Here is a 20,213-nt window from a genome sequence, read left to right as displayed (position 1 = left end):
AGAAAGAAAGAAAATTAAAAACAAAAAGCCCATCTCCAAGCAGCTCAGTCAATGGAATGAGAATCCCAGCCCCACATGATCTCTTTTTTTTCTTTTTGTCAGTGATGGGGCTTGAACTCAGGGCCTGAGCTCTTTTGTTCAAGGCTAGTGCTCTACTAATTTGAGCCACAACTCCACGTCTGGCTTTTTGGTGGTGAATTAGAGATAAGAGTCTCGGGTACTTTCCTGCCTGGACTGGCTTTGAACCAGGATCCTCAGATCTCAGCCTCCTGGGTAGCTAGGATGACAGGCGTGAGCCACCGGCGCAACTCCAATAGGCTGGGTGTCCCATAAAGACAGAGATCTGCGTTACCTGTGGACATCTTTCTAGCTTCCATGGAAGGTACTCAATAAATAGAAGAAACATCACAAAATAATAAATACATTATCGTGGGGAGCTGGGGACAAGTCAACTGACAGCAGGGCCTGAGCCGGCATGGGTCCAAGGAAGGCTGGACATCTGAGATTCCATCTGGGGTCACTTCTCCCTTTGGGCCACGGGGGCCTCAGGCCAGGCAGTAGAAGATGATTACAGGGCTTCCTGGCTGTAGGGCCCACGTGGCCATTTTTACAAGATCTCCATCGCCATCTGCCTCCTTCTGTCCACCCAGGTCAGGTTTCCAGGTCTGATCCTGACTTCTCCTTTTGGCTCAGTCTCAACACTACAGGTCAGCTTGTGTGGCCTGGGGTGTTGGGGGCGGGGAGGGCCCAAGGGGTGAGGCTGTCTTGATCTCCCCCCCCAAAATGCTGCAAGCATCAGGAGGCCACGGCCCCTGGCCTCTGTCACCCTGAGGAGTGACACGCACGTCTGCCGTTCAGTTCAATTCACCAGCAGTGCAGCCAGTCAGGGGGTCCCCGGAGGTGGACGGGGCACCGGGGGGCGTGGCCTGTGCCTTCAGTTTCAGGGCCACGGCTTCGCGAGCCTTTTGTAGCTTGTACTTCCGGATCTTTCGCTGCCGGTTGTAAAGGTAAGCACCGATGGCCACGGCGCCCAAGGTCAGTCCGATGGTCACCAGGATGATGGCTACTAAGTTCATGCCTGTCCAGAGGAGGCAGGAGAAGAGTTGAGGGGGGCGTGTTGGGGAGCCGGCCTCACAGCCCCACCCTTGCCAGCTGTGCACACTGAGATACTCACCACTGATCACTTTCAGGACCACCTCGCGGGTGACCGCCCCTCGGGAGCTCACTGCCCGGCACAGGTAAGTGCCAGCGTGCCTCTGCTTGACCGGCCTCAAGTCTCCGATGGGCAGTGGAGCTCCATCGTTTGTCCGATTACAGCTCAGATGCGGGGCTGGGTTCCCCCAAGCTTGGCAGATCAGAGTCTGAGAGGACCCCTCTTCCCAAGTCCAGTTGCCCAAGCAGTCTCTCTCGTTTAGTCGGGGGCCATCTAAAGAAGAAAAAAAAAAAGAAAGCAAGATGAAGGGCAGATGAAGAAAGCAGATGAAGGACTCGCCTCCCCATCTTAGGCTGGAGGGGTGTGGCCAGGACCCCCCCCAGCACAGGGCTGGCTCATTGTCTCCAGACGCCCCACTCACACAAGACACGGAGCTCCACGGTCCGGTTCTTGTACAACACCTGCCCAGACACCTCCAGTTCAGCAGAGCAAGAGAAGCGACGCCCATGATCCTCGGCGCTGGCGTTCATCTGGAACTGGGCCTTGGAGGACGGCGGCTCGGCTGGGGCGCTGCTCAGGGTCACTCGAGCTCCAGCTGGGGCTTCGCAGGACACCATCACCAGGTTCCCTTCCGACACCTCGGGCTGGCTCAGGGTCAGGTTGGGACTGGGGAAGCCTGTGGGTGGGGCACACAGTGAGCCCCTCCCCTGGTCCTTGGTCGTCTTCCCTATTGAAAGCCTTCCCGCTCACGCCACAGATCTGGCCCTGTCCACAGCCACACCCACGAAGCCACGCCCTAGAGCCTGGCCACGCCCCGCGGAAATCCACCACTTCCAGGCCACGCCTCCATAGGAAGCCCACTCGTGTGCAGGCTCTGCCAATCCAGGCTCCCTCTAGCGTCAGACCCCGCCCCCAAAGCAACAGACCACGCCCCCAAGGAGGCCTATCCAGTCAGACTGGACCTCCTGAAGAGCCCCGCCTACTGCAGACCACGCCTCCAAAAATCACTCAATCCCGACTAAACCTCCAGCGTAGCCCCGCCCCACTCTAGACCACGCCTCTGGCGAAGCCCCGCCCCTCCTTACTGTAGACGGTCACTGTCCTCTGGGTCTGCCGAGTCTGGTTCCCCAGGCTGACCGCACACAGCAGGTTCTGGGGTCCCTCCTGGTCCGCTGTCACCTCCACTGTGGCCGTGGCTGACACAGAGTCCTTGCTGTAGGCCGTGGTGGAGTTCAGCCTCTCGCCCCCTAGCTCCAGGTGTATCTGGGCCTCCAAGGCCGGGAACAGTCCGTCCAGCGAGCAGCCCACGCGCTGCCGGGTGCCAGCCTCCAGGGCCACGGGCACCTCCAGGACCCCGGGCGGCATGGAAAGTTGCGGGGGATTCATCGGCAGGACTGCGGAGAAACGGTGGGCGCGATCAGAGGCCTTTGCTGTAGCCTGCTCACTCGCTTTCTGGAAGATTCTCCTACCTGGAGATCTAACACCTGGGCCACCCTGATTACATAAACCCTTTAAGGAGGGTCAGCTTCTCCCACGAGAGCCTGCAGCCACCAGCAGCATATCCCCTGGCCAAAGGCAATATTCTTTCCAGAAACTTCTACAAGCCAAGCATGACTTCTCAATACCCCCAAGCTAAGGTTCCCTACCCTCAATCCAGGAAGTCCACCCTTTCCCAATGCCTCACCGAAGGTTCGCAGCTGCCTGGGGGCCGAGGTGTTCTGGAACAATCCCAGCCCGTGTGGCCGCAGATCCAGTTCCGTGGCACAGGAGAAATTGGCGCCGTGATCGCTCCTGAGGGCCAGCACCGTGGCTGTGACCACGGCCGGCTCCCCCAGCACGGGCTGCCGGCTCAGCTCCTCCTCCCCGCGGAGCAGCACCGCGCTGAGCTGGGCCCGGGGCTCCCCGCCCGCCACCAGGCAGCTCAGGGTGAGGTTCTGGTCCACCGGATGCCAGGGGGGCAGGGGGGCCAGCTCCACCGTCTCTGGGAACCCTGAAAGGGAGACAGGGGCGGAGGGAGTGAGTCCCCTACATTTGCCAAGCCTCCTAGCTGCAGACACACAGGCCACACCTGTCTGGCTGGGAACTTAACTTTCTTCTTCAAACAGTGCAACACCACCTAAGCACGCAGGAATGCCAAGAGCTTCAAGGGAAAATGGAGTGTCTGCAAGTGTTTATCCAGGAAACAAACACATTCTTAACTCACTGACACAATGTTTGATGAGGAGAAAAGAATCTGGGCCGGGCTTCGGTGGCTCACACCTGTCATCCTGGCTACTCAGGAGGCTCAGATCTGAGGATCACGGTTCAAAGCCAGCCCAGGCAGAACAGTCCGTGAAACTCTGATCTCCAATAAACCACCAGAAAACCAGAAGTGGCACTGTGGCTCAAGTGGTAGAGTGCTCGCCTTGAGCTGAAAAGCTAAGGGACAGTGCCCAGGCCCAGAGTTCAAGCCCCATGACCAAAATAAATAAATAAAAAAATAAATAAAAAATCTAAACAGGGGCTGGGAAGGTGGCTCAGTGGTAGAGCGCTTGCCTTGCATGCCAGAGGCCCTGGGTTTGATTCCTCAGCACCACAGAAGCAGGGAAAAAAAGCCGGAAGTGGCGCTGTGGTTCAAGTGGTAGAGTGCTAGCCTTGAGCTGAAGAGCTGAGGGACAGCGCCCAGGCCCAGAGTTCAGGCCCCACGACCGGACCAAAAAATAATAATAAAATAAATCTAAGCAGCTCACTCCACAAAGCATGGATTAAAAGAAGAAACTGGAGGGCTGGGCATGATGGCTCACACCTGTAATCCTAACTATGCACACACATGCAAACACACAAAGACACTTGAGGGTTAGTTTGGGGCACTTGCCTGGCAAGAGTAAAGGCCCTGGGTTCTATACCCAGCACCATATACACACAAGCCCCAAAATGTTACCCAATAATGCCAAGGGGGGTGGCAGAACCAAAGAAACTGTATGGCATTCCTAACTTGTATGCCTGTGTTTGTGTGACTTGGCCTTTCTGAGCCTCAGTTTCCTGAGCTGTAAAATAGGGCTACTAGAGGCAGACATGGCTCATGCCTGGAATCCTAGCTACTCAGGTGGCTGAGATTTGAAGACTGATTTGAAATCAACCCAGGCAGGAAAGTCCATGAGAATGGCACACACGTACAAAGTCAAGACAAATCTTGCCCATGGAATTGTAACCCCTCTGTACAGTATTTTCGCAATAAAAAAATAAAATAAAAGTCAAGACAACTCTCAGAGATCTAGCGCTGAGGTCTAACCACTTTCTATAAGGTATAGCAGATAGAATTTTGAGGTCTTTTAAACCTCGACCCCACAAATTGGGACCCAGCAGCCCTGAGGCCAGTTCCCTGTCTGAAGTAAGACAGAGAACTGGGGGGAGCCTGGGAGCTCTCAGCTACTCCCTAACCCTGCCTGACCTTCAGTCCTGCACCAAATCCCGCACTCACTCCATTCTTCAAATATTTGTCTGCTCCTCCCTTTTTGGATCCTGCCACACCACAGCCTGGTACATCTCATGGCCAGAGGCTGGAGTGTGTGTGTCTGTGTGTGTGTGTCGGTCATGGGGCTTGAACTCTGGGCCTGGGCACTGTCCCTCAGCTCTTCAGCTCAAGGCTAGCGCTCTACCACCTGGGCCATGGCGCTATTTCTGGCCTTTTCTGTTTATGTGGTGCTGAGGAATCGAGCCCAGGGCCTCGTGCATGCGAGGCAAGCACTTTATCACTGAGCCACCTTCCAGCCCCCAGCACCTGGCTTTCTCCCCCTCCTCCTTTTGACATAGGTTCTTGCTATGTTGCCCAGGCTGGTCTTGAACTCATGAAGTCAAACCATCCTCCTGCCTCAGCTTCCTGAGTAGCTGAGACTGCAGGTAGAATTTATCATTCTTCCTTCTTTTCCTTCTCTGGCTCCTGTATTTACCAATGCAGCTTCCCCCAACCCATCCCCCGCTGCTCCTAGGAGCGCAGTCCCTCCTGGCAACAGACACGTCCTTGTTCTTTTATACAGTTGTATACTATTCTTTGTATGCTCCAACCACCACTATGTCACTGACTCTCTCCAGTGGAATGGCTGAGAGACAGGCTCAGCCCTAGGGGGCGTGGCTCAGGTGTAGTATGGGGCGTGTCTTAGCTGTGGAGGTGTGGCCCAGTCATGGGGGCGTGGCTTAGCTGTAGACTGGTTCCACTGTGGGAGGCAGAGGCTCTGCATCAGGGGCGTGGCTTCGTTTGGGGTAGGGCGTGGTCCCATGGTGGGGGGCACAGCTCATTGGCTCCGTGGTGGGGGCGTGACTTGGGTTGGAGGCGTGGTCCCATTCCCTCCCACCCCAGCTTTCTAAGTCCAGTTCCCTCTTCCTCGTGCGCCCCGTCCAGCAAACTCACTGTACACGGTGATGGTGGCCTCGAAGGACATCTGGACACCGTGGCACGTAGCATAACATATGGGATTGCTGGTTTCGTTGATTTCACTCAGTTTGTACAGCTTCCAGTTGCCCCCAGAAGACAGATTCATTTTGGGCAAAGGTGTCTCCAGGCCCAGGTAGCTGGGCTCAGCACAAGGAGCGCTGCAGTTGAGCTCCAGGGACCCGCCTCGGGCCAGGACGGGATTCTCGGGGCGTACCGAAGTGGATTGCTGCGCACCTCCGGGGCCTGGAAGCAAAACAGGACAGACACATCGGTTGCTATGACAGGACCCGACTGGGTGCTGGCACGCGGCCGTGAACCAGACCCACAGCGAGAGTCAAAAGCAAACAAGATAATTAATAACGGATGTTAATAAGAGCTCTGGCAAAAACAAGACAGGGCCAGAGAAAGCCAGGCTTTATGGCTTAGTGACTGATTTGAGCAGAAAGACCGGAGTGATGGGAATGGGCTGGACTTTCAGAGAAGGGGGAAGTGGATTTCAAGCAAAAGAACATCACATGCAAAGGTCCTGAGGCGGATAGTGGGAGTCCAGAGAACAACTGGGGAAAGGAGGAAATGAAGCCAAGAAGGGTCACGTAGGCAGTGCTAGCCGCGATAAAGTGCTGTGGCTTCGGGCTAGGAGTAGCTCTGGGGTACCGTCTGTGTGGCATGTGCTAACCCTGGGTTCCATCCCCAGCAATGCAGCAAAAAATAGCCTGAAGTCTGTCTAAACCCACCCCGCCGCTCCCCCCAGATTCCTTGTCCTCAGATGACATGGAGACTGGATGTTCACCAAGGAGAACCGGGAGTCTCCAATCACAGAAGGAACAGGGGAGGATTGCAAATCTCCCAGAGATCCAATAGCTAAAGTTCGATTTCTACACACACACGCACACACACACACACACACACACACACGCACACACGCACGCACACACACACACACACACAATTGTGAGCAACCCAGTTTTTGCTAAAAGTGGCTAGAAGGCATTTCTCAAGCAACTTCTTTCACAAAACACACGTGAGGAACAGGATCTGGCTCTTGCTCTTATTTCCTACAGGATTCCTTGGGCCCATGATTTTTTTTGTGTGCCAATCCTGGGACTTGAACTCAGGACCCGAGCCCTGTCCCTGAGCTTTTATGCTCAAGACTAGCAATCTATTATAACTAGAACCCCAGCTCCAATTCTGTGGGTTTTTTTCTTGGGGAGGGGGGGGTTGTTTTTTGGTGGTTCATTTGGAGATAAAGAGCCTCTCAGACTTTCCTGCCCAGACTGGCTTCCAACCTCAGTCCTCCAATCTCAGTCTGTCTGAAAAGCCAAGATTACAGGCATGAGCTACCCAACCGACATTGGCTAAGAGCTGCTACAGCAATCTGGTCACCAACCAATTGGAGATGATCGGTTTGGAAAGATCAGAAGGACAGAAAGGAGGCAGAGACCTCAACCGAGGAGATCAGATTTGATTCATCGCTGAAAAGGGGTGCCCAATACCACCGGGCAGAGCTGGAGACCCAAGAAGCAGGTAAAGTAGGGAGTCCAGAGTTTCAGAGTAAAACAGGAGCTGGGTTCTGGCAGTTGGTAAAAGGCTCCTTCCCGGGGCCGGGCATAACGTCCCACACAGGTGTAGTTTTCTCAGAAAACTGCTTCAAGGCGAAGACTTCCAAGAATGGCGGGGAGGGGAGGAGGGGGGAGCACAAGTCTGAGTCCCATCCCCACCGGCCTCCCCCCTTCTCTGAAGCAGGGCTCTTGTCGGGAGGGCAGGTTTGGGGTGTCCTGGGACGCCCCGTGTCTTAACTTTTGGCCCGTGATTAAGTCAGCCACTCCTGGAATTCCCCCTGCCTGGACTTCCCCAAGGGAAGGGGCCGAGTGTCTGTACTTGGGGACCCCCTTCCCCGCCCCCCCTGTGGCTTAGCATGGGGGCCAGAGCAAACTCCTGGGGTCAGGGGCTGTGGGGCCTCTGTGTGTGTGTGGGGGGGGGGGTGTCTGGCTTTCTAAGGTTCCTCAACTAACAGCTGAGAAACGGACTGCCTGCCCGGCATAGTGGCTCAGGCCGTGCGCTCTAAGCAGGGGGCACCGGTGGCTCAGGCCTGTAATCCCAGCTCCTCCGGAGGAGGCTGAGATGGGAGGCTGGAGGTGTGAGGCCAGCGGGGGGAGGGGGGAAGCGGAGGAGGAAAGGTTTCCAATGAAGCAGAGGAAGCAAGAAGTGGCACTGTGGCTCAAAGCTCAGGGTCAGTGCCCGGGTCCTTGAGTTCATGCGCCAGGAGTGGCGCGCGCGCGCACACACACACACACACACACACACACGAGTGCAAATCTACCCAGACCACCCACACACACAAGGGAGGACTTGAACTCAGGGCTAGCTGTTAATGCAATTGGTGGTTTTAAGTCCCCCCTTCCACACCCTCTTCTCATGAGAGCTGCCCAAATCGCAAAGGGCCTGTCGGGGGTCAGGGGTCAGGGGTGGGGGGGGTCATCTTCCGTTGCACCCCAGGTCTGGGGAGGCCCGCTCCCCGGCCCGCCCCGTCCCCCGGCCCGCTCACCTGGAAGCAATGCCGCGATCAGGGCGAGGAGCAGCGGCCCGGGGCGGGCGGGCGCCATGGCCGCGGGAGCCGGGACGCCGCGCGCTCGGTGCGGACCGCGGCGGGGCCGCGCGCGCCCGCCTTTATAGCCCGCGGCCCCACGGGCCAAAGGGCGGTCCCGCCGCTTTCCCGGAAACCTCCCGCCTTCCCCCCCAGAACGTGGGTTCCGGCATTTCCGGATGGGGTGAGCGGCCCGGTCAGCCGGGGGGGGGGGGGGTCCCGCCCCGCGCAGCCCCGCGCAGCCCCGGAATTTCCCAACTGAAGCAAGGGGGGGGGGGGCGGGGGGCGTGCACCGGGAGCGGAGGGGGCCGGACCCCCCCAGGGCTCACCCTGGCCTCCCCCCGCCGGCCCCGGACATTGTCACCGCCCCCTGCACCCCAACTGTCCCCCGCGTCCATTGCGCGGGAGGGTAAACTGAGGCTGGCGCTTTGAAGACATCTGAACCCAGTCTGGATGGCACGCCCCACCCCTTGCACGCGCCCCACCCCTTGCACACACACGCGCACACAGGGCTCGTCTTTCGGGGTGCAGCCCCCCCCCGCCATCGCTTGGCGCTGCGCCCCTTCCCTCCCCGCCCAGGCGACTCGGAGACTTCCAGAGAAGCGAGGCGAGCAGGTCCGGCACCTGCACCCCCCCCCGCCCGGTGACGCGGCGTCCGCCCTCCCCCCCGCGCCCCCCCGCTTCCGCTTTCGGTTCTGGGCGCGGGGAGGGGGGCGTCTCAAGAGTGGGGGGGAGAGGAGGGAAAAGAGGAAGTCCCGCGGCCGCGTGGCGTGGGACCCCCGCTGCCGCTGCCCCCGGTCCTCCGGGGAAACTGAGGCACCGCTGAGTCCTGGGCCCCCGAGGAAGGAGAGAGGGCGCCGGGAATGCCACCTGTGGGGAAACTGAGGCAGCGCTCGGGCGGGGCGTGCGGCTGGGCCCTGGAGCTCATGGTCGGGGATGGGGGCCGCGGGCCGCGGGGCGCCGGGTCTGAGGCTTCCTGTTGTGCGCGGCCGGCGCGGTCGCCATGGAGACCGCGGAGGGGCAGGGAGGTCGCGGCGCAGCACGGGAAGGGAGGGGAGGGGAGGGAGGGCCGGGCGCGCGCGCCTTCCTGGGGTCACCGCCCGCCCCGCCGCCCAGGCTGTTCCGAAGGAATTTCCACGGGGATCTTCGTGTCTTGGGGGGTCCGGGGCGGGGAGGGCGGGGAACTGCATCCCTGCCCCGGAATGGCCTGGCGCAGAGTCACAGGGAGAAATGAGGGACCTGCCCGCTCCCGCGGGGTCCGGAAAGCCCTGACCCCCCCCCCCGGCCGCCCCCGGCCCCCCAAAGGGGGCAGAAGGTTCTCTCCAGCTCGGGTTCTTCGCCCCTTTCCCGGTTCCCGCGCGGCGCGCCGGCGCCCCCGCGCGGCCGTGCCGTGGACCTGCAGCTGCGCGCTGAGCTGGGGACCCAGTGTGTGTGTGTGTGTGTGTGTGCGTGAGTGTGTGTGTGTGTGTGTGCGTGAGTGTGTGTGTGTGTGTGTGCGTGAGTGCGTGTGTGTGTGTGTGTGTGTGTGAGTGTGTGTCCTGAGGCTTGAACTCACGGCCTGGGCGCGGCCCCTGAGCTCTTCCGCGGGAGGCCAGCGCTCTACCACGGCTCCACGTCCTGTTCCTGAGTGGCTCATTAGAGATAAAGAGTCTCCAGAACACTTTGGTGCCCAGATTGGCCTCAAATCATGATCCTCAGATCTCAGCCTCCTGAGTCACTGGGATGACACACCAGCCCCGAGCCACCAAGCACCTGGCTAATGAATGGACGTTTTATGTTATTCTGGGAGATTTCACAATGTGACATGAGTCTGGGAAGGTGGCTCAGTGGTTGAGTGTTTGCCTAGCATGCATGAAGCCCTGGGTTGGATTCCTCAGTTCCACAGGAAAACAGAAAAAGCTGGAAGTGGCGGTGTGGCTCAAGTGGTAGAGCGCTCGCCTTGAGCTGAAGAGCTGAGGGACGACACCCAGGCCCGGAGTTCAAGCCCTGACCCCCCCCCAAAAAAGTTGGGGGTGTTGGTTGGAGATCTGAGCCCCTGGCAGGCCCCTTCCTGAGGGGGGATGGTAATGAGGAGCAGACTGAGCAGGGGAGCATCTCCCAGGCGCACTGCCCAGCCCCGGGCTGCGGCCTGGAGGAAGGGCAAGGCTTCCTCCCTGGTGCCAGGCAGTCGCAGGCCGCCGCAGGCCTCCGCAGGCCGGGCTCACTTCAGGCCCCGGCAATCAGCAGCTCTTTTCTCCCACACTCAGGGACGCCTCACAGCTCCCTATACCTAGAACGCTCTTCCACTCAGTTTTGGTCAGTTGTGGGGCTTGAACTCAGGGCCTGGGCGCTGTCCCTCAGCTCTTCAGCAAGGCTAGTGCTTGACCACTTGAGCCACAGCATCACTTCCTGTTTTCTGGTGGTTTATTGGAGATGGGAGTTTCACAGACTTTTCTCCGCAGGGTGGCTTTGAACCGTGATCCTCAGCTCTCAGCCTCCTGAGTAGCTAGGATGACAGGTGGGAGCCACCAGCGCCCAGCTTTCCACTCATTTTTTATGCCCTTCCTGGGATTTGAACTCAAGGCCTGAGCACTGTCCCCTGAGCTCCTTTACTCAATGAAAAAGGCTAACACTCCACCACTCTCAGCCACAGTGCCATTTCTGGTTTTCTGGTGGTTTCTTGGAAATGACTATCATAGGATGGCTTTGACCCATGGTCTTCAGATCTCAGCCTCCTGAGTAGCAGGGATTACAGGCAGGAGTCATTTGAGCCTGGCTGTTCTTTTTGTGTGTGTGTGGGGGGGGAAGAGTTGAAGCCCAGGCCTGGCCTCAAATTCTCCATCTTCTTGCCTTGGTCTCCGCAGCGCAGGGATTACAAATGTGCGCCACAGCACCCAGTATAAGCCTCATTATTCCCGGTACTGAACTCAGCACCTGCTGAGGTATTTTGGATCTCATTTGTTGCAATTCCACTTGTCTTCACATTCATCTCCCGTAGACCCCACGGTGCAAGGGGCTGGAAGAGGGGAGGGGTGAGGCTGTTGGAGAAAGCCAGGGCTGTTGCTGATTGGTCCATCTGGGAGCCTGTTACAGAAGACCACTAGGACAGCGAGGCCCAGGGCGAAGGCTGCTTCCACCCCGCCAGCCTCCAGCTTTTAATCGAGCCTCAAGAGAGGCTGCGATTACAAGTGTAAGCCAACCAGCCCAGCTTGCTTTCTTCAGTTGTGTTAGGGATGGAACCCAGAGCCTCATGCTCAAAATAAACAAGCTGGCTCACATCTGTCATCTTAGCTACTTGGACAGCTGAGCTCTGGAGGATCGAGGTTTGAGATCAGCCCTGGGCAGAAAAATCCAAGATTCCATCTCAACAGTAGCTGGGTGTGGTGGCACCAACATCACCTCTGCTACCCAGGAAGTGTAAAATAGGAGGATGACCCTCTCAAAGTGACCAGCATACAAAAGAGCTGGAGAGCTGGGTGCCAGCGGCTCACACCTATAATCCTGGCTACTCAGGGGGCTGAGCTCTAAGGATCACAGTTCAAAGCCAGCTTAGGTAGGAAAGTCAAGAGCTAAGGGCCAGCTCCCAGGCTCCGAGTTCAAGGCCTGGGGTGGAGGCTACAAATGTGCTAAGGTAGAACAACAAAATGATTGTCAGCAAAATGCCAGAGGTGAGAAGTGTGATTTTTTTTCCCCTCCGAGAACCAACTTTGCCAATGCCCAACTTAGACCTGTAGCCTTGTCGACTGGAGGAGACCCAGGCCTGTCATCTAAACCCAGTGGGTGGTACTAGTCTTACTTTTTAGTAGGTTCTGGGGCTTGAACTCAGGGCCGGGGCACTGTCCTGAGCTTCTTTTGCTCAAGACTATTGTTCTACCACTTGAACCACAACACCACTTCTGGCTTTTTCGGAGTAGTTTATTGGAGCTAGTCTCATGGGCTTTCCTGCCCAGGTGGCTTCGAACCCTGATTCTCAGCTCGCAGCCTCCTGAGTAGCTATGATTACAGGTGTGAGCCACCTGTTACACCTGCGGGTTCTACATATTACAGGGAACCTGTCACCCGTCTGCTGTATCAGAGCCCTACATATATCCCAGAATTGCTTTCTTCTGTGACACTGGGGCTGGGAACCCAGGGTCTTGTGGTCTGCCCAATAATTATTCAAACAGGGTCACTATGTTCAAACTGGAACTCCTGGGCTCACATAATCCTCCTTTATCTCAGCTTCCTTCTCCCTGTAGCTGGAACTACAGGCATGACACACAGTGCCCAGTTCCATGTCAAGATTAGAAAGCGCCTTCTGGACATGCCATTCATTCCTTCTGATACTCTGGGCATCTGGGCAGGGCGGCCGGCGGAGCTAAGGAGGAAAGAGTTCCAGTGTGGAGAAATGAGATACAACACATTCTTAGGAAGTCTGTGTGGGCATGGACTCAGGCTTCCTGAAAGTTCTCATGTGCTTGACAATGTGTCTGTGCATGTAGCGGTGACTTCTCCAGGTTGTGGGGCCTCCGGGGCCCAGAAGACGCAGCGTTCCCTGGACCTCCCGGCCCCACCCAGCTGCGGCTAGTCCCGTGACCTTGCTGTTTGAGTTAACTCTGAGTTCTGGAAGCAAGCCCACAGTCCAGGGACGCCTCTAGCCCCAGGGCCCAGGGCCAGGCAGCGGTCACCATGATGGCCACCCCAAGCCAGCTTCATTTCTCAACTTATTGTCAGTTGTGGGGCTTGAACTCGGGGCCTGGGCGCTGTCCCTCAGCTCTTCAGCTCAAGGCAAGGGTTTTACTGCTTGAGCCACAGCACCACTTCGGTTTTCTGGTGGTTCATTGGAGATCAGTCTCACGGACTTTCCTGCCTCAGCTGGCTTTGAACTGCGATCCTCAGATCTCAGCCTCCTGAGTAGCTAGAATGACAGGCGTAAGCCACCAGCACCTGGCTTCTCAATTTATTTGAATAGGTGAGTTCTTGTGCTGTAGTCTGGCAGATCCTAAACTCATGGGATCCTCTGGCCTCAGCCTCCTATGAAGCTGGCATACCACTGTGCCTGGCCTAGCTGGTTTTCAAAGAAATCCTGTCTGGGGCTGGGAAGGTGGCTCAGTGGTAGAGCGCTTGCCTTGCATGCATGAGGCCCTGAGTTCGATTCCTCAGCACCACATAAGCAAAAAGAAAAAAGCCGGAAGTGGCGCTGTGGCTCAAGTGGTAGAGCGCTAGCCTCGAGCTGAAGAGCTGAGGGACAGTGCCCAGGCCCAGAGTTCAGGCCCCACCACTGGACCCAAAAAAAAAAAAAAGAAATCCTGTCTGATGTGGCTGTTTTAAAAACTGAATGAAAGCCGAGCACCTGGCTCACACCTGTAATCCCAGCTACTTAGGAGGCTGAGATCTGAGGATCGTGGCTTGAAGCCAGTCTGGGTGGGAAAGTCTGTGAGACTCTTCTCTCCAATGAACCACCAGAAAACCAAAGTGGAGCTGTGGCTGAAGGTGGTAGAGCGCTAACCTTGAGCAAAAAAAGCTCAGGGACGGCGCCCAGGCCAAGTTCAAGCCCACGACCAACAATAACAACTGTTAAAACTGACATGTGGAATTGAAGTTAATTTGTACAACTACTTCAACATACAATTTTTTCTTCTTTTTACTCAGCAGGCAAATGTCAGTAGACTCAAGATTTAGAATCTGAAGCCAGGCACCAGCGGCTGACGGCTATAATCCTAGCTACTCAGGAGGCTGAGATCTGAGGATGGTGGTTCAAAGCCAGCCTGGGTAAGAAAGTTCTTGAGACTCTTAACTCCAATAAACCTCTGGAAGTGGCGCTGTAGCTCAAGTGGTAGAGCGCTCGCCTTGAGTTGAAGAGCTGAGGAACAACGCCCAGGCCCAGAGTTCAAGCCCCACGACCAACAAAAAAAAACCAAAAAAACTATATAGAACACCCAATAAACCTCTCAGAAAACCAGAAGTGGCGCTGTGGCTCAAGTGGTAGAGCGCTAGCCTTGAACTGAAGAGCTGAGGGACAGCGCCCAGGCCCAGAGTTCAAGCCCCCCCCCCCCCCCCCAAAAAGAATGAGGATGTGAGAGGCGGGGTGTGGCTCGGTGGTAGAGCACTTGCTTAGCATGTGCAAAAGCCCTGGGTTCTATCCCTAACACTGAAAGACAAGAAGGCACCAGGACACTGGTTTAGTATGAAGATGTTTATCTGCTTGTTTCCCAGGAGACCAGAGAGAGTGGCTTTTCTGGTCTGTTCTTAGGGGAGCTGGTGACCAGGGCTGGCCCGGAGCCACGTGTGGTGACAATGCCCAGATGGAGACTGTGCAGAGACCCAGGTCCTGGGTCTGACAGCTGGGGCACGTTCACTCTGGCACTTTCCACAAACAGCCTGGAGATGCCATCAGAGCAGACTGCAAGCCCGGGCAGCAGTAGGTGTGCTCAGCGGTTCCCACTCGAGGAGACTGAGCCCCAATGGGGTCATTCAACGCTGCGGGAGCCTGTGTTCCTTGGCCTCCAGCTTTTTCCATCAAGGCTGGTGCTCTACCACTTGAGCCAGAGCTCTACTTTCAGCTTTTTGTTGGCTAATTGGTGATTGGAGTCTCACGGACTTGGCTGGCTTTGAACAGCGATGCTCAGATCTCTGCCTCCTGAATAGCTAGGATTACAGGTGTGTGTACCTGCGCCAGGCTCCAACCCGGATTTAATGCCCAGCTAGAGCAGCTGGCTCTCGAGGCTCTCGGCCCAGCGTGGAGGCCCAGGGCCCTGGCTGGCCCAGTTCAGCCCGGGGAAGGCAGGAGGGCGGCCAGGCGGCGTCAGGGGAAGTCGCTGTAGGGCAGGCGGAAGGGGTAGAGCGGCGTGTAGCGAGAGTCCTGCCACAGCAGCTTGTCCTCCAGGAAGGCGATGGTGGGCAGCGTGAGCACCAGGGTCTGGTGCTTGAGCATGCTGTACACATTCAGGCCTGAATGGGGAGGGGTGTGGTTAGGATGGGGGCGTGGCCAGGGCAAGGCCAAGCAGGTCACAGCCCAGCCAACACCAACCCAGCCAACACGGGAACTCCCTCATCTGCAGCCCCACACACCTGCCCTGGCAATGGAGAGGCAGGGTCAAGGTGGGCGTGGCCAGACAGGGGCCTCCACCCATACCTGGACCACGCCAGGCAGGGGAGGGCGTGGCCAGGGCAAGGCAAAGCCAGACGGCCCCGCCCACAGGGGAAGCAGACCTGCCCTCGCAATGAATGGGTGGGGACAATGTTGGGCGTGGTTATGGCGGGCGTGGCCAGTCAGCCAGAGGAGCAGAGAAGGGGCAGGGCAAATCGGCAGCCCGCTCTGCTCCACCCCTCCCTGGTGGAAGCCAAGGGCCTGGGGCTGCCCTCTGGTGACAGCAGAGGGAGGAGGCCAGGCATTTCTGTAGCACCTGCTAGGCAGGGGCAGCTGCAGCTGCAAGTACAGGCGTGTACCACCACACCCAGCTTTTGGAGCATTTGTGGGCCTCCTGAGGGCGGAGCCTGGGGTCAGACTCCAGCCTCCCGGGGTGTGGAGGGGGCAGGGCACCGGCCATGCTCACCCACAGCCGGGACCAGGTTGAAGGTCTTGAGCTTGGAGGTGGCCTCCACGATGTTCTGGGGCATCCCCTCATGAGTCCTGCAACAGGAGGCCAGGAGGTGAGGCCCGGGGAGCATGGAGGCCAGGCTTGGGTGAATACCCCCACCCTGAATCCCAGGGGACCTCTCCCCTTACAAGTCCACCAGGAGCACGGAGTCCCCCCAGCGGCGGTAGCGGGCCAGCTCCGTCAGGTACTGGGGGTCCGAGGTGGGCAGCTCCAGTGAGTCCACCACGTGCAGGTCATCCTGCGGAAGGAAGGGTCACACGAACCCCAGTCCAGAGCCGCACCCCCCTCCCCCCAGTGCTGGGGCTCCTGACCACCTCACCCACCTGGCTCAGCTTCACGGTCAAGGCCACCCTGAGGCCCAGTGCCCGGACCTTCATGGGCAGCATGTAGTAGTAACTCGTGGGGCCCCGGGGGCCGTGGGCGATGCCTCCTGTGGGGACAGAAGAGCACCAGCAAGGTCAGAAATCTGCCTCAGCGGCCCCCGAAAAAGATGGTAGAGGAACCGGTGGCGCTGGCACCTGGGAGGATGGGCTAGGAGAGTTGCTTGGGTCCAGGACTTCAAGACTGGCCTGAACAATAGAAAAGCCCAGTGCAGTGGTGCACACTTATAATCCCAGCACTCGGGAAGCAGAGACCACAGGATTAGGAATTTGAGATAAAGCGAGGCACTAGCCACTCACCTCCTCTCCAGATGGGGGAGCGGATGCTGCCGTGCCGGGCTCGCCCGCTGCCTTTCTGTTTCCAGGGCTTGCGGCCCCCGCCTCGCACCTCCGCCCTCGTCTTGGTCTTTGCATAGCTCTGTGGTGGCAGAGCCAGGAGGGGTCAGCTTCACAAGGCTGAGACCCGGGGAGGGCAGGGTGGGAAAATCAGGCCCAGGAGAAGCGGGTGAGCCAGGCAGCAGCTTGTGGGAGCAGCGTAGCTGCCATGGGGGAGGGACAGGGAGAAATCGGTCTGTGCCTATACTAGAAAGCCAGGCAGGGCCTGCTTCATGCTGCCCCCTGCCACAGGACTATTGCACATGCTCTCCCCTTTATCTTCGAGCTGGGCCCACTCCTGGGAGCTGTGAGGTGCACACTCAAACATCCGTCTGCAGCTGTACACACACAGAGACAGCGTGGTGACATGCGTCCACCTCTCCCAGTGGCCCCCCAGTTCTCCCAGAGCACTCCCTGCCACCCGCTTCTCCCAAGACACTCACAATTCTCTTGAAGTTCCTCTGCCACACAGCAACCTGATACAGGATGTCCAGTCTGAGAATGAGCAGGAAGCATGAGAAGTTCACCCACTTAAAACCGGCCCACAAGCCAGACACTGGTAGCTCACGCCTGTCATCCTAGCTACTCAGGAGGCTGAGATCTGAGGATCATGGTTCAAAGCCAGCAAGTAGCCTGGGCAGGAAAGTCTGTGGGACTCTTATCTCCAGTGAACCACCAGAAAAGTGGAAGTGGCGCTGTGGCCTTGAGTTCAAGCCCAATAAAAAAAATAAATAAATGAAAAAATAAAAAAATCTCCCCCTGCAACCTCAGGGCCTTAGGGGGTCTGCCATCTTCACCAGCTCACACCACCCGCAGCCCACGGGGCCCCTCCAAGGTGGAGTGCATTAGGGCATGGTGGTACAAGCCTGTAGTCCCCGCACTGAAGAGGCTGAGGGGGGAGGATCACTTGAGCTCAGGAGCTGGAGACTAGGTAAAGAGATCCGACCTCCAAAGTGGGGAGAGAAAACTACAAAGATGAGCTGGGTGCCAGTGGCTCATGCTTACTACAACCTTTCTAAACTTGGCTAGCGCTCTACCACTTTCAGCCACAGCGCCACTTCTGGTTTTCTGGTGGTAAATTGAGGATAAGAATCTCACCAACTTTCCCATCCAGGCTGCTTTCAAACTGTGCCCTCTGATCTCAGCCTTCTGAGGAGCCAGGATTACAGGCTTGAGCCACAGGTGCCTATCCTCAGCCCCTTTTACTGTCAGATGGTCATAATTTTGACTGGATTGATCTAGACTTTCATTCTCCTACTTACACTTCCTGCTATAATTGGGATGACAGACATGCCCCACTATACTTAGCTTTTTCTATTGAGATGGGGGTTTCTCAAGCCTTTTTTTTTTTTTTTTGCCAGAGCTGGCCTTGAGCTTCAAGATCCTCCTAATCCCAACTTCTCAAGAAGCTACGATTACAGCCTTCTCACCTCAGCACCTAGCTAGGTTGGTTTGGTCTTTTGCGACTGTTTCTCCCTCTCTCTCTCTTTCTCTCTTTTTTTTGGTCATGGGGCTTGAACTCTGGGCCTGGGCGCTGTCCCTCAGCAATTCGGCTCAAGGCAAGCACTCTAAGACACTTGAGCCACAGCACCACTTCCGCTTTTCTAGTGGTTTATTGGAGATCAGAGTCTTACAGACTTTCCTACCCAGGCTGGCTTTGAACCGCAATCACCAGACCTCAGCCTCCTGAGTAGCTAGGATGACAGGCGTGAGCCACTGGCGCCCGGCTGTTTCTCACTTTGGAGGCCCAGGCTGGTCTCAAATTCTGGATCCACCTGCCTCAGCCTGAGCGCTGGGATTACAGGGGCAAACCACCACACCCGATCCAGTGGCAGGAACAGCCATTACCCCCGACTCCTTTGCCAGGTAGGGACACTGAGTCTCAAAGCGACAGACTGCGATCCTAGGTCCTGCAGATTCTTGAATGCAGGAGCCGGCCCCCCACCCCCACCCCCACTCTGGCGGCCCTCGGCTCACCTGGGCGCTGTGGCGAAAACATCGGGGTGCAGGTCGGTCAACCCCACGCGTTCCTGCTCATAGCCCCGCAGGGACTCGACCCAGGCCTGCACGGGTCGCTGGTGCGCGGGAACCCGGAGCTCGCATTTGCGTAGAACGGGATCCGGGACACCTGGAGCGGACGCCGGGTCAAAGGTCACAGGTCAAAGCCTCTCCCCCTCGCCTGACTCCCCCCCCCCCCCCCGCCCCGCCGCAGCCCCGGGATCTCGAGCGGCCCCCCGGCGGCCTCACCTGCGCCCGACCCCGGCTCGGGGGCCTCCGCCGGCCGCGCGGCCTCTTCCACCGGGGAGTTCAAGCCCTGCAAACGAGCGGGGGCGACGGAGGTGAGACCCGACGCCGGGGCACCCCTCACGCTGCCCCTCGGCCCTGCATCCCCGCGGCCTCACCCGGCAGCCCCAGGGCCGCCAGCAGCTCCGCGCCGCGGCCCGCACCCAGCGCAGCATCGCCGCGCCGCGGCCCGCACCAGCCGAGGTCGCGGCGCCGCCGTGACGTCACGAGCGCGACGGCGCCTCCCCGCTCCCGTGTGCGTACGGATCTAACGCAGTGTGTGGGAGTCAACGGCCTCAGGGCAGAGACCTTCTACGCCCTCCCTCCACGAAGCCACGCCCTCTGGCAGGCCTAGCTCCATCTAGCCCCGCCTCCACTGGGCGGGTGCGAGGGCAAGAAACTACCCAATGAGAGCTTTCTGCTTGAAACGCTTGCTACAATCAGCCAATGAGTGTGAAGGGTGGATAATGGCACACCCATAGGTGGGCGGTTCTGGGGGGGGTGTGGCCTACGGGAACGCAGCCAATCAACGTTAAGGTGTTCAGTTGGTTGCCGCCCCTAGCTGAGGCATCCCGCCCTGGTCAGTCCCAGGGCTTTAACCCAGGGCCTGGGCGCTGTCATTGAACTTTTCCGCCTAAGGCTGGCGCTCTACCATCCATCCGAGCCCCAGCCCCAGCCCCGGCCCCAGCCCCAGCCCCAGCCCCAGCTAGCTCCACTTTTGGCTATTTTGGTGGTTTATTGGAAATAAGGGTCTCACAGACTTTTCTGCCCAGACTAGCTTTGAACCGCGATCCTCAGATCTCAGCCTCCTGAGCAGCTAGGATGACAGGCGTGAGCCACCGGCACCAAGCCTTTGTTTTGCTCTGTGTGTGTGTGTGTGTGTGTGTGAGTGAGTGTGTCCTGGGGCCTGAACTCTGGGCCTGGGCACTGTCCTTCACCTCTTCAGCTCAAGGCGAGCACTCTACCACTGGATTCACAGCACCACTTCTGGCTTTTTCTGTGTATGTGTTACTGAGGAATGGAACCCAGGGCCTCATGCATGCGAGGCGAGCACTCTACCACTGAGCCACCTTTCCAGCCGCTTGTTTTAAATGGTATTATTATAAAGGTGATGGATAGCGGGGTTGCAGTTACGTAAGTTTTAATCCAATTTCATTTTTATTGTCTTGTCTCTCCTTCCTTTTCTCTTTTTTCCCTCCTGTCCTTCCTTTCCTCCCTCCATCCATCCTTTCCTCCTCCTCCAGCTCCTCCTCCTCCTCCTGTCGGTCATGCAGCTTGAACTCCAGGCTGGGCGCTGTCCCAGAGCTTTTTTTGCTCAAGGCTAGCATGCTACCACTTGAGGCACAGCTCCACTTCTGGTTTTCTGGTGGTTCACTGGAGATGTCTCATGGGGATTTTCCTGCTTGTGCTGACTTTGAACCCTGATCCTCAGATTTCAGCCCCTTGTATAGTTGACAGCCCCTTGTAT

The 20,213-nt window shown here is 57.8% G+C and overlaps 2 protein-coding genes across 2 annotated transcripts; both read right to left on the bottom strand.

Annotated features, from left to right (window-relative positions):
• Positions 1-405: 405 nt before the first annotated feature.
• Positions 406-8,186, bottom strand: Icam1 (intercellular adhesion molecule 1). The gene is made up of 7 exons (XM_042693674.1): positions 8,110-8,186; positions 5,541-5,807; positions 2,838-3,143; positions 2,239-2,547; positions 1,575-1,829; positions 1,175-1,426; positions 406-1,078 (listed from the first exon to the last, which is right to left on the bottom strand). Exons 1-7 carry the CDS (start codon positions 8,165-8,167, stop codon positions 855-857), a joined length of 1,671 nt encoding a protein of 556 aa, XP_042549608.1. The 5' UTR covers positions 8,168-8,186; the 3' UTR covers positions 406-854.
• A 6,511-nt stretch (positions 8,187-14,697) lies between these two features.
• Mrpl4 (mitochondrial ribosomal protein L4) lies at positions 14,698-18,950 on the bottom strand. Its single transcript, XM_042693675.1, has 9 exons — positions 18,865-18,950; positions 18,710-18,776; positions 18,440-18,590; positions 16,906-16,957; positions 16,388-16,505; positions 16,031-16,137; positions 15,836-15,945; positions 15,663-15,739; positions 14,698-15,057 (listed from the first exon to the last, which is right to left on the bottom strand). Exons 1-9 carry the CDS (start codon positions 18,919-18,921, stop codon positions 14,912-14,914), a joined length of 885 nt encoding a protein of 294 aa, XP_042549609.1. The 5' UTR covers positions 18,922-18,950; the 3' UTR covers positions 14,698-14,911.
• Positions 18,951-20,213: the final 1,263 nt, after the last annotated feature.

This window comes from Dipodomys spectabilis, unplaced genomic scaffold (genome assembly GCF_019054845.1).
Source record: "Dipodomys spectabilis isolate Male_0828 unplaced genomic scaffold, ASM1905484v1 ptg000173l, whole genome shotgun sequence".
Taxonomy (NCBI): domain Eukaryota; kingdom Metazoa; phylum Chordata; class Mammalia; order Rodentia; family Heteromyidae; genus Dipodomys; species Dipodomys spectabilis.
This window is presented reverse-complemented; position numbering and strand designations above follow the sequence as displayed.

Bases quoted from the DNA above. Each gene is read 5' to 3' on its own strand.
- Icam1 (XM_042693674.1), bottom strand. From the start codon at position 8,167: ATGGCGCCCGCCCGCCCCGGGCCGCTGCTCCTCGCCCTGATCGCGGCA. The intron at 1,830-2,238 runs GTAAGGAGGGGC...CCCCACCCACAG, and splicing joins GAGGACAGTGACCGTCTACA to GCTTCCCCAGTCCCAACCTG. The intron at 1,079-1,174 runs GTGAGTATCTCA...TCCTCTGGACAG, and splicing joins GGTCCTGAAAGTGATCAGTG to GCATGAACTTAGTAGCCATC.
- Mrpl4 (XM_042693675.1), bottom strand. From the start codon at position 18,921: ATGCTGCGCTGGGTGCGGGCCGCGGCGCGGAGCTGCTGGCGGCCCTGG. The intron at 16,958-18,439 runs GTGAGCCGAGGG...GCTCATTCTCAG, and splicing joins GTTTTCGCCACAGCGCCCAG to ACTGGACATCCTGTATCAGG. The intron at 16,506-16,905 runs GTGAGTGTCTTG...CTGCCACCACAG, and splicing joins AGAGGAACTTCAAGAGAATT to AGCTATGCAAAGACCAAGAC.